Genomic DNA, 13,422 nt, shown 5'->3' on the forward strand with positions numbered 1-13,422 from the left:
ATACAGTGTCAGGACAACAAGCCTCCTTCAGTGGAAAATATATTACAAATGAATATGCATTGCCTACTACAGCCATTCATGTAACTACTATGCTGGCCGGCCGCGCATCTTTCCCAATAAAAAAAGTTACATTGCGGTCATTTCGGACACAAACTCCGGCAACTTAACATCCACACTGAGGGCCTCTTTTTGTTTTCTTAGTAGTGCTGTCTCAACCTATCGTTGAAAGGGGGGAGGGTAAATTGGTTGAACAACTGAGTTTGATGAGCAACTAGAAGATCCAACCAAAAAGGAAATCATCATTCAAACTACCCAATAGAAGCTTTGGAGTGATGATGCTCTCCTTTCAGCGGCAACGATGGGCGGTCCTCTGTGCCAAGAGCCCGCCTTAGGGCCAATCAGTTAGGTTGCGCACATGCTGCAGTTTCAGTTTGTTTTATTCACCATTTTGAGAAGCTCAAGGTACAATTTAAACTAAAATCGCGTTTGGAAAAGAAATTCGTTCCCGTATATTTCGTTTTACGCAGTAGCTCGGGCGTTGGAACGTTTCGTTGCGCCCATTGGAGTTGCAGAGCGGGACGATTTYATTTTTATTTTCCTGGATTTATTTTCCCCTTTCTTACATTCTTAACCTCTACAGTATTTCTGCAAAATGTCAAGACCAGTGAGGTACGTTTTTCTAATATGTCCTTCGCGGAGGCAGTGTGGCGTGCACGCTGCCTTTACAGGAGACACGTACGTCTCTACCATGTTGTGTTTTTGGCCACAGTTCCGTTTATTTGATGAAACATTTATGTAAATGTATTTTTTTTCTACTTGTACACGCACTTACTAGCATGAATCCTTGCAATGTGGACTGTTCGTTCGCCATGGCGGGGTGAAAATGCCTATATTGCGCGCGCCTTGGCGAGAGTGCGTGCATCTGGTGTGAATTATGTCTACAAAAACCGATCCTACTCGAATATCATTTGGTGCGATACCCTTATGTTTCAGTTATATTTACCTTGGTTTTATGTGTTCCTGGAATGTGGTATGTCATGGTATTTTGTGTGAGAGGGGAGGTAGACCAGACTGGGGAATATGGCTACCCATTCATCCACGGGAGCCTCTGAAACGTTAATAAAAAAACAGGACAGGAGGTGGACATCGCCTCATGGGATGTGATCTTATTAACACGCAGCCTAGCGACGTCTACACTAGTTCCAAGTAGGCTATCCACCATTGAAACGCAATTGTTTTATTCTATGGTCTTATTAGGGAACAATGAAATGTGAAAGGGGCGACGGCAGCCTGTTGGTTTTGAGTGAAAACGCGGTACGAGAAGGGAGAGCTGAGGAGCTACATTTTCACTGATAGCAGGGGGCGGAGTGGCTTTAGAAGTCACCCCCCCCCACGCCTAGTTTTTCGCTGCCTGAAAAGACCGAGAGGGTCGCATTTGAGCGAAGAAAATAACCTATTTCGCAAGATAAACACACATGGACGTTGCTTGTTAATAAAATGTAGCGGAAGCTTATCAAGCAACTGTTGCAACAATGTAACCGATATTGCACACGAATATGCAACAAAGTAGCAATGTAGCCTCGGTGGTTGCCCCTCCCCTTGTTCCCGTTTTTTTCCCAGGTAATGCGTGGGTCCTTCTTTTTTAAATGTCGTTCCCCCCGTTTGAGCTCATGGCGATTGCTTTTCTAGTGGTGGTCAGGGCTTTGTCTTTCGGRCCTGTATGTCTGAGGTCTTCACGGTGGCGACAGGGCCTGCGCTTGTAAAAGCGTTCATTGCCCTGACCTCCCTTGCTCCCGCTAGCACATTTAACCATATGAGGTACCTTGGTAACCTATAATTACTATTACAGACAATGTTTCCAATCACTTTGGTGTGTGTTAGGTCAGGGGGATGGGAAAATAGAAGGGTGTGTGTGTATTCGAGATCAAGACCACTGTATGTAGGTTAGGCACGCCTCATGCCTGTGTGTGTATATTATGGCACAGCTCTGAAGGTGTGTATTACATTGAGCACCTGCCTGTGGTCAGCTGTGTCACCTACAGCACTGGTCTTCTGTAGTGTGTGTTAACCCATTCCACTCATCCACTTTCCCAAATGAGCCCTTGAAACTGGAGAAGTGAGACACAAGCGTCCAGTTTCCTAGAGAAACTATCGTCATCTGTGTGAAGGAACTTTTCAACATCAAAACGCATACGGCTGATGCATGATTGATGGCTGAGTGTATTTGGGGGTGTGGGGGAACTGAGGTGGATGAAATCCTGTTGCGCCTTGATTTGGAATAATTGGAAATACATTGTGCTGGCTGCATTTTGATGCATATGTTTTCTACTTACTGGAGATGAGAAGAACCATACTGAGTTGTGCATCTTATATGAACCAGGTGTGGTTCCTAGAGTTATGTTTGTCTAATCTGCATCCATCTTTGCCCTTCTGACTCTACATTACATTGAAGTCATTGAATCTTCCTTTTGATTCCCTGAGAGGAATTTATCAGTGTGAAATAAACGATCTAAAGATCTCTATTTGTGATAAATTGTGCTCAGTATCCAAAAACGTATAATCTAAAAACAACTTTACWAATATAAAAGTTACAAATCAAATTGTATTTGTCACATGCGCTGACTACAACAGGTGTATCGGTACTGAGTTAATATGCAGGGGTACTGGTTAGTTGAGGTAATTTGTACATGTAGGTAGGGTTAGAGTGACTATGCATAGATAGTAAACAGTGAGTAGCAGCAGTGTCAAAACAAAGRTTGGGGGGGGTCAATGTAAATAGTCCGGGTGGCCATTTGATTAATTGTTCAGCAGTCTTATGGCTTGGRGGTAGAATCTGTTTAGGAGCCTTTTTGACCGAGACTTGGCGCTCAGGTACCGCTTGCTGTGCGATAGCAGGGAGAACAGTATGACTTGGGTGACTGGAGACGGTGACAGTTTTTTGAGGTTTCCTCTGACACCGCCTGGTATAGAGGTCCTGGGTGGGAGGTAGCTTGGACCCAATGAGGTATTGGACCGTACGCACTAACCTCTGTTGGCGCCTTATGGTCTGATGCCGAGCAGTTGCTATACCAGGCGGTGACGCAACCGGTCAGGATGCTGTCGATGGTGCAGCTGTAGAACTTGTTGAGAAACTGGGGACCTGTGACACATCTTTTCAGTCTCCTGAGAGGGAATAGGCGTTGTCGTGCCCTCTTCACGASTGTCTTGGAGTGTTTGGACTATGATAGTTTGTTGGTGATGTGGACACCAAGGAACTTGAAGAGTTCGACCCGCTCCACTACAGCCCTGTTGATGTGAATGGGGGTGTGTTCGGCCCTCCTTTTCCTGTAGTATACGATCAGCTCCCTTATCTTGCTCGCGTTGAGGGAGAGGTTGTTGTCCTGGTACCACACTGCCAGGTCTCAGACCTCCTCCTGATAGGCTATCTCGTCGGTGATCAGGCCTACCACTATTGTGTCGTCAGCAAACTTAATGATGGTGTTTGAGTCGTGCTTGGCCACAGTCGTGGGTGAACAGGGAGTACAGGAGGGGACTAAGCACACACCCCTGAAGGGCCCCCATGTTGAGGATCAGCATAGCAGATGTTTTGTTGCTTACCCTTACCACCTGGGGGTGGCCCGTCAGGAACTTTAGGATCCAGTTGCAGAGGGAGGTGTTTTGTCCCAGGGTCCTTAGCTTAGTGATGAGCTTTGTGGGCACTATGGTGATGAATGCTGTGCTGTAGTCAATGAAAAGCATTCTCACATATGTGTTCCTTTTGTTCAGGTGGGAAAGGGGAGTGTGGGGTGCAATTGAGATTGCGTCATCTGTGGATCTTTTGGGGCAGTATGCGAATTGGAGTGGGTCTAGGGTTTCTGGGATAATGTGAACCACGACCATCCGTTTTAAAGTACTTAAAAATAAATATTTGAACGAGCAATGTCAGAGCGGCATAGACTAAGATACAGTAGAATAGAATACAGTATATACATATGAGATGAGTAATGCAATATATGTAAACATTATTAAAGTGGCCTGTGGTTTCAAGTCTATGTACAGTTGTGGCCAAATGTTTTGGGAATACACAAATATTAATTTTCACTAAGTCTTTTACCTCAGTTTGTATGATGGCAATTTGCATATACTCCAGAATGTTATGAAGAGTGATCAGATGAATTGCAATTTATTGCAAAGTCCCTCTTTGCCATGCAAATGAACTGAATCCCCCAAAAACATTTCCACTGCATTTCAACCCTGCCACAAAAGGACCAGCTGACATGTCAGTGATTCTCTCGTTAACACAGGTGTGGGTGTTGACGAGGACAAGGCTGGAGATCACTCTGTCATGCTGATTGAGTTCGAATAACAGACTGGAAGCGTCAAAAGGAGGGTGGTACTTGGAATCATTGTTCTTCCTCTGTCAACCATGGTTACCTGCAAGGAAACACGTGCCGTCATCATTGCTTTGCACAAAAAGGGCTTCACAGGCAAGGATATTTCTGCCAGTAAGATWGCACCTAAATCAACCATTTATCGGATCATCAAGAACTTCAAGGAGAGCGGTTCAATTGTTGTGAAGAAGGCTTCAGGGCGCCCAAGAAAGTCCAGCAAGCGTCAGGACCATCTCCTAAAGTTGATTCAGCTGCGGGATCGGGGCACCACCAGGACAGAGCTTGCTCAGGAATGGCAGCAGGCAGGTGTGAGTGCATCTGCACGCACAGTGAGGCAAAGACTTTTGGAGGATGGCCTGGTGTCAAGAAGGGCAGCAAAGAAGCCACTTCTCTCCAGGAAAAACATCAGGGACAGACTGATATTCTGCAAAAGGTACAGGGATTGGACTGCTGAGGACTGGGGTAAAGTAATTTTCTCTGAATTCCCTTTCCGATTGTTTGGGTCTTCTCCAGACAAGCTTTTTTTTGGGTGCCAAGGTGAGCTCTACCATCAGTCCTGTGTCATGCCAACAGTAAAGCATCCTGAGACCATTCATGTGTGGGGTTGCTTCTCAGCCAAGGGAGTGGGCTCACTCACAATTTTGCCTAAGAACACAGCCATGAATAAAGAATGGTACCAACAGCAACTTCTCCCAACCATCCAGTTTGGTGATGAACAATGCCTTTTCCAGCATGATGGAGCACCTTGCCATAAGGCAAAAGTGATAACTAAGTGGCTCGGGGAACAAAACATCGATATTTTGGGTCCATGGCCAGGAAACTCCCCAGACCTTAATCCCATTGAGAACTTGTGGTCAATCCTCAAGAGGCGGGTGGACAAACAAAAACCCACAAACTCCAAGCATTGATTATGCAAGAATTGTCTGCCATCAGTCAGGATGTGGCCCAGAAGTTAATTGACAGCATGCCAGGGCAGATTGCAGAGTTCTTGAAAAAGAAGGGTCAACACTGCAAATATTGACTCTTTGCGACAACTTCATGTAATTGTCAATAAAAGCCCTTGACACTTATGAAATGCTTGTAATTATACTTCAGTATTCCATAGTAACATCTGACAAAAATATCTAAAGACACTGAAGCAGTAAACTTTGTGGAAATTAATATTTGTGTCATTCTCAAAACGTTTGGCCACTACTGTATGTAGGGCAACAGCCTTTGTGCTAGTGATGGCTATTTGATATTCTGATGGCCTTGAGATAGAAGCTGTTTTTCAGTCTCACGGTCCCAGCTTGATGCACCTGTACTGACCTTGCCTTCTGGATGATAGCGGGGTGAACAGGCAATGGCTCGGGTGGTTGTTCTTTGTGGGCACTGCAAATAACTTTTTTTGGTCTTCCTGTGACATTGGGTGTTGTAGKTGTCCCATATTGCAGGTAGTCTGTCTCCGGTTTGCGTTGGGCAGACCACAACTACCTCTGGAGAGCCCTGTGTTTGTGGGCAGTGCAGTTGCCATACCAGGTGGTGATGCAGCCTGACAGGATGCTCTCAATTGTGCCTATAAATGTTTGAGGGTTTTAGGTGCCAAGCCAAATGTCTTCAGCCACCTGAGGTTGAGGCGCTGAGTGTTACGGGGCGGTAGTCATTTAGGCAGGTTACCCTTTCTCGTTCTTGGGCACAGGCACTATGGTGGTCTGCTTGAAACGTAGGTGTTACAGACTCGGTCAGGGAGAGGTTTAAAATGACGTTGAAGACACTTGCCAGTTGGTCCACGCAGGCTCTGAGTAAATGTCCTGGTAATCCGTCTGGCCCCGTGTCCTTGTGAATGTTGACCGGTTTAAAGGTCTTGCTCACATCAGCTATGGAGAGTGTGATCACAGTCGTCTGGAACAGCTGGTGCTCTCATGCATGCATCGGTGTTGCTTTCCTCGACTCGAGCATTAAAGGCATTTAGCCCATCTGGTAGACTCGGGTCACTGGGCAGCACGAGGCTGGGTTTCCCTTTGTAGTCCGTAATAGTTTGCAAGCCCTGCCACATTCATTGAGCGCCAGAGCCGGTGTAATCATGGCTTATGGTTAGGATATGTACGTGCGGTCACTGTTGGGATGACATYGTCGATGCACTCATTGATGAAGCCGGTGACTGAGGTGGTATACTCCTTAATGCCATTGAATCAATTTACATCAGCCGATGTCTCAAAGTGCTGTACAGAAACCCAGCCTAAAACCCCAAACAGCAAGCAATGCAGATGTAGAAGCACGGTGACTAGGTAAAATCCCTGAGCATATTCCAGTCTGTGCTAGATAAACAGTCCTGTAGTGTAGCATTCACATCATCTGACCACTTTTGTATTGAGCGAGTCACTGGTACTACCTGCTTTGGTTTTTGCTTGTAAGCGGAAATCAGGAGGATAGGAAACGGTGCATAATTCTATCGAAATGCATTGAAAATTGTACACTCTCTTTAAGAATGGCACGTTTGTGTTATAACATGACAATCATTCATTCTATGCTATGATCATTGATCTCCTGAAGTAGCTGTCCTTTTAACATTCTTTGTGTGCCCCCAAATGTTTGGATATACTGGTGAAGTTACCAGGTTGTTAACTAACTAATGAGGTAATGTCATGACTGAACAAGGTGTTCACGGCCCGCTACATGGTTACCTGGGTGGCAGGTAGCCTTGCGRTTAAGAGGGTTGGCCAAGTAACCGAAAGGTCGCTGGTTCGAATCCCCRAGACGACTAGGTGAAGAAAAAGTCTGTGCCCTTGAGCAAGGCACTTATAACTAGTAGTAATTGGTCTTATAAGTCTCTCTGGATAAGAGCGTCTGGTAAATGACAAAAGTAAGAAAAATGGTTTCTGAGTGTAAAATGCAGMCCCCAGCGGCGATGCATCCAGCAAAATGTAGCGCCGATAATATGGTCACAACTTTTGAATGGTTTAGGCTAGAGAACAGCAGTTTTCTCTGTAGTCATTTTTCATGATTAGGAAAAGCGGTACAGCGACGCCTAATCATTACAACAATTATAATCTGGCTGAGAACTGGTGCCTCCAACTTAAAATGACAGTTTGCACAGCAAAACATTTAGGAGCATATGTGACCAAAATGGCTGCACTTAGAGCCCTGTCCTCCAAATAGCTTTCATCCACCCTGTGTGTGTTGAAATCGGTGCAGATGAAGGAGAAGAAGCCACATTAGACTTTTGACTTGTACCTGGGAGGAGCAACTCCAGTCCTCGAGGGCCTGATTGTTGTCACACTTTTGCCCCAGCTAACACAACTGCCTCCAATGACCAACTAATCATGAACTTCAGTTTAAAATGCAATTAGTTTAATCAGCAATGTTTGCTAGGGATGGGTGGTAAAGTGTTAACTGGGTCCCCCTGACAGCATGTAACTGCTAGTGAAGGCTGTCATGATGATTATTTCTGCATGTTTTGTCTTACGACAACAGTCCTCATCCTATTGACTAGAAACAGGATAGGAAATCTCTGTTTGTGTTTACTTCACAGGAACAAGAAGGTGGTGAATTACTCACAATTCCAGGAATCTGATGACGCAGGTGAGAGAGCAAGAGTTTGTGTACGTGTGTGCAACTGCAACCCCTTTCCCCTGTAGATAAGCTGTGTGTGTAACCCCTTTTTAATTCCCTTGTAGATGAGGAGTATGGGAAGAACTCAGACAAGCCTAAGAAGCCTCGTGCGGCTCCTCGCGAGGTGAAGCGCAAGCGGTCAAAGAACTCGCAGGAGGACAGGTGAGCCCAGAGAACCGCAACAAACGGCTGAGTCCTGACTCAAACTTCAGTGAACATCTTCCATAGGCATCATGCATGATTTAGAAATATGAGTTGAGGGCGTTCAACTCAAGATTTGGTGGTTCTATAAAAAACAGACTTGGTGTGTAGAGAGGCGGTGTCTTGTTGCTCAATTGTTGTTTTTTGTTTCAGYGAGGATTCTGATGAAAAACTCTCCAAATCCAAAAATGATTCAGCAGGTAAGCCATTCTGACATTTTCCATTCATCAACTGGTTGATTGACAATATTATGTTTGTCTTAATTTGTGATGAATTATGATAAATCTATGATCCCTTTCAGTAGTGGAGATGTTGTTCAAGCTTGACGTTAGGGAAAATGTCCTGAAGAGGAGGCTATGGTTCAAGTTTGGGGTTAGGATTCAACTAGTGATATGGGGGGGGAGAGAAATCGATAGTTAAATATACTGCTCAAAAAAATTAAGGGAACACTTAAACAACACAATGTCAATCACACTTCTGTGAAATCAAACTGTCCACTTAGGAAGCAACACTGATTGACAATACATTTCACATGCTGTTGTGCAAATGGAATAGACAACAGGTGGAAATTATAGGCAATTAGCAAGACACCCCCAATAGAGGAGTGGTTCTGCAGGTGGTGACCACAGACCACTTCTCAGTTCCTATGCTTCCTGGATGATGTTTTGGTCACTTTTGAATGCTGGCGGTGCTTTCACTCTAGTGGTAGCATGAGACGGAGTCTACAACCCACGCAAGTGGCTCAGGTAGTGCAGCTCATCCAGGATGGCACATCAATGCGAGCTGTGGCAAGAAGGTTTCCTGTGTCTGTAGTGTCCAGAGCATGGAGGCGCTACCAGGAGACAGGCCAGTACATCAGGAGACGTGGAGGAGCTCGTATGGAGAGCAACAACCCAGCAGCAGGACCGCTACCTCCGCCTTTGTGCAAGGAGGAGCACTGCCAGAGCCCTGCAAAATGACCTCAGCAGGCCACAAATGTGCACGTGTCTGCTCAAACGGTCAGAACACAGACTCCATGAGGGTGGTATGAGGGCCCGACGTCCACAGTGGGGGGTTGTGCTTACACCCAACACTGTGCAGGACGTTTGGCATTGCCAGCAAGAACACCAAAGATTGGCAAATTCGCCACTGGCGCCCTGTGCTCTTCACAGATGAAAGCAGGTTCACACTGAGCACATGTGACAGACGTGACAGAGTCTGGAGACGCCGTGGAGAACGTTCTGCTGCCTGCAACATCCTCCAGCTGACCGGTTTTGGCGGTGGGTCAGTCATGGTGTGGGGTGCATTTCTTTGGGGGGCCACACAGCCCTCCATGTGCTCGCCAGAGGTAGCCTGACTGCCATTAGGTACCAGATGAGATCCTCAGACCCCCTGTGAGACCATTGCTGGTGCGGTTGGCCTGGGTTCCTCCTATGCAAGACATATGCTAGACCTCATGTGGCTGGAGTGTGTCAGCAGTTCCTGCAAGAGGAAGGCATTGATGCTATGGACTGGCCCGCCCGTTCCCCAGACCTGAATCCAAATTGAGCACATCTGGGACATCATGTCTCGCTCCATCCACCAACGAACGTTGCACCACAGACTGTCCAGGAGTTGGCGATGCTTTAGTCCAGGTCTGGGAGGAGATCCCTCAGGAGACCATCCGCCACCTCATCAGGAGCATGCCAGGCGTTGTAGGGAGGTCATACAGGCACGTGGAGGCACACACCACTACTGAGCCTCATTTACTTACATCAAAGTTGGATCAGCCTGTAGTGTGGTTTTCCACTTTAATTTTGAGTGTGACTCCAAATCAGACCATGGGTATAAATTTGATTTCCATTGATCTTTTTTGTGGTATTTTGTTGTCAAGCACATTAACTTATGTAAAGAACTATTTAATAAGAATATTTCATTCATTCAGATCTAGGATGTGTTATTTTAGTGTTCCCTTTATTTCTTTGAGCAGTGTATATTATTTTTGACTATCGTTTTGACAATATCGCAAAATACATTTTGTGCTAGTTTCTTAACCTTTATTTAAACAGGTAGTCACATTGAGATACAACTATTTACAAGCCCTGTATACATTTACAAATGAAGCCCAATACATTTAAAAAAACAAATCATGCTGAAAAAAATATAAACGCAACATGTGAAGTGTTGGTCCATTGTTTCATGAGCTGAAATACTTATTTCTCTCATATTTTGCACAAATTTGTTTACATCCCTTTTAGTGAGCATTTCTCCATTGCCAAAATAGTCCATCCACCTGACAAGTGTGGCATGTCAAGACGCTGATTAAACAGCATGATCGTTACACAGGTTCACCTTGTGCTGGGGACAATAAAAAGCCACTCTAAAATGTGCAGTTTTGTCGCAGAACACGATCTCACAGAGGTTGAGGGAGCATGCAATTGGCATGCTGACTGCAGGAATATCCACACCAGCCCAGGACCTCAACATCTGGCKTCTTCACCTGCGGGATCATCTAACACCAGCCACCCAGACAGCTGATGAAACTGGGTTTCCGCAACCAAATAATTTCTGCACAAACTGTCAGAAACCATCCCAGAGAAGCTCATCTGCGTGCTCGTCGTCCTCACTAGGGTCTTAACCTGATTGCAGAGAGGCACCATAACCGGCTTCAGTAGACAAATGCTCACTTTTGATGGCCACTGGCTCGCTGGATAAGTGTCCTATTCAGGGATGTCACTTTTTCAACTGTACCGGGCAGGTGGCAGACAGCGTGTATGGCGTTGTGTGGCCTAGCGGTTTGCTGATGTCAACGTTGGGGAACAGACTACCCCATGGTGGCGGTGTGGTTATGGTATGGGCAGGCATACGCTATGGACAACAAACATAATTGCATTTTATTGGTGGCAATTTGAATGCACGGAGATACTATGACAAAATCCTGAGACCCGTTGTGGTGCAATTCATTCGCCACCATCACCTAATGTTTCAGCGTGATAATGCACGACCCCRTGTCCGAAGGATCTGTCCACAATTCCTGGAAGCTGAAAATGGCCTAGTTCTTCCATGGCCTGCATACTCACTAGACATGTCACCCATTGGGTATGTTTGGGAAGCTCTGGATCGACGTGTACGACAGCGTGTTCGAGTACCCCCCAATATCTTGCAACTTCGCACAGCCATTGAAGAGGAGAGGGACAACATTCCACAATCAAYAGCCTGATCAACTGTATGCGAAGGAGATGTGTTATGTATGCTGCATGAGGCAAATGGTGGTCACACCAGATAYTGACTGGTTTTCTGATCCACACCCATACCGTTTAAAGGTTATCTGTGACAAACCGATGCATCACTGTATTCTCAGTCATGTGAAATCCATAGATTAGTGCATAATGAATTCATTTMAATTGACTGATTTCCTTATGAACTGCATATCTTTGAAATTGTTGTTTTTATAGTATTTTAAATGTATATAAATTAAAACACATTATATAAAATACAACAGCTCTACAAAGACATTACAAATAAAATACACATTAAACATATTTAAGAAAAGCAAKCACATTCTGTAACATAAGTCTCCAATCAATCATTTTAAATGCCTGAAAGGCACCAGAATATCTAACTGCAAGGATTTCTGCATATTGTTCCACACATCAGGGGCCAAAAAATTTAAATCCTGTGGAGACAAAAGGAGTTATTGATCCCTGAGAACGGGTTTGGTAATTTGTACGTCTGAATTTAATCAATGAAGTTATGTACAGAGGAAGTTTCCGCACGACTGCTTTGTGAATAAATAATGCACCTCTCTTCTTACAGAGGTCCATCCCACATTTTTGTACAGAACACAATGGGTCCTATAACTGTCCCCAGTGGTAAAACGTATTGGTGAATGGAATACTGAGTCCAATGGTTTAAAAGCAGAGGCTGCTGCATGCATGTAAATGTCACCATAGTCTATTACAGGGAGAAGTGTTGTTTGAACAATCTTCCTTCTGTTTTCAGAACTGAGGCAGGATTTATTTATATATATATCATAGATCTCAGCTTTGTCACATTTTCAATGTGTGTTTCCAAAGGCAACTTGTTACCAATCCAGATACCCAAGTTCTCATAGTGAGAAACATGCTCCATTTGGAGTGCACCTACGCAGGTTCCCAGTCAACGTTATGGGACCTAGAGAACAGCATAAAGTTGGTTTTATTAGCATTTAACACCAAGTTAAGATCCGTAAGTTATTTGAGTTAATCATGCTGAAGGTCACGAATGTCCTGAAGAGGCACAGGAATAAATAAATAACTTATCTACGTAGAGATGAATTAATTTTTTTAMTTTGCTTTTTATTTAACTAGGCAAGTCAGTTAAGAACAAATTCTTATTTTCAATGACGGCMTAGGAACAGTGGGTTAACTGCCTTGTTTAGGGGCAGAATGGCAGATTTGTACCTTGTCAGCTCGGGGATTTGATCTTGCAACCTAGTCCAACACTCTAACCACTAGGCTACCTGCTGYCCCTATGAATGTTACAGGTGTTAACAGTATTTACAATATCATTTATATACAACGTGAACAACAATGGCCCCAAAATTGAACCCTGGGGTACACCATTAAGCACTTCAAGCAATGTGGATTTAACCCCGTCTATCATAATAGCCTGGGTTCTGTCACTAAGAAAATTCTGAAACCACAAACAGGCSTYAGYRCTRASGCCTAACACAGACAACTTACTCCGTAAGATGGAATGATCAACTGTATCAAAAACCTTTGACAAATCTATAAATAGGGCAGCACAATTCATCTTAGCATCCAAAGAATTGACAATATAATTTACAACAGATGTGGTTACAGTAATAGTACTGTGCCCTGGTCTAAACCCTGATTTAATGTACATTCAAAATACAGTTCACAGATATAAAAATATCTATATATTTTTTTTAAAGAACGAAGTTTCACATTCACCAAGGATTCAATAATCTTAGCTAGACAAGGAATGTTGTTAACTTTTACTGCCTCAGAAACCCGGATCCGGGAGCACCCCCCACCCCCCACACACTAATTAGCATACCTAGCATAGCTTCAAAAGTAGATAGTAGCATCTAAATATCATTAAATCACAAGTCCAAGACACCAGATGAAAGATACAGATCTTGTGAATAAAGCCACCATTTCAGATTTTTAAAATGTGTTACAGGGAAGACAAAATATGTAAATCTATTAGCTAAACACGTTAGCAAAATACACCACTATTCTAACTCCATCAGTTTCTTACTCCTTCAGGTGCTATCACCAATTCGGCTCAACTAAGA

General features: G+C 44.4%; 1 protein-coding gene across 2 annotated transcripts in view; it reads left to right on the forward strand.

Annotated features, from left to right (window-relative positions):
• The first annotated feature begins 400 nt into the window (after positions 1 to 400).
• The window catches only part of LOC111967420 (nuclear ubiquitous casein and cyclin-dependent kinase substrate 1), a 25,087-nt gene continuing 12,065 nt past the window's right edge, over positions 401 to 13,422 (forward strand). For both annotated transcript variants that reach the window (XM_023992419.2, XM_023992428.2), the window contains exons 1-4: positions 401 to 669; positions 7,882 to 7,931; positions 8,027 to 8,123; positions 8,316 to 8,362. In XM_023992419.2, the coding sequence (XP_023848187.1) occupies positions 653 to 669; positions 7,882 to 7,931; positions 8,027 to 8,123; positions 8,316 to 8,362 (211 nt within the window). In that variant the 5' untranslated portion in view covers positions 401 to 652. The remainder of the gene's footprint in view (positions 670 to 7,881; positions 7,932 to 8,026; positions 8,124 to 8,315; positions 8,363 to 13,422) is intronic.

Source organism: Salvelinus sp. IW2-2015, linkage group LG1 (assembly GCF_002910315.2).
Source record: "Salvelinus sp. IW2-2015 linkage group LG1, ASM291031v2, whole genome shotgun sequence".
NCBI classification, from domain to species: domain Eukaryota; kingdom Metazoa; phylum Chordata; class Actinopteri; order Salmoniformes; family Salmonidae; genus Salvelinus; species Salvelinus sp. IW2-2015.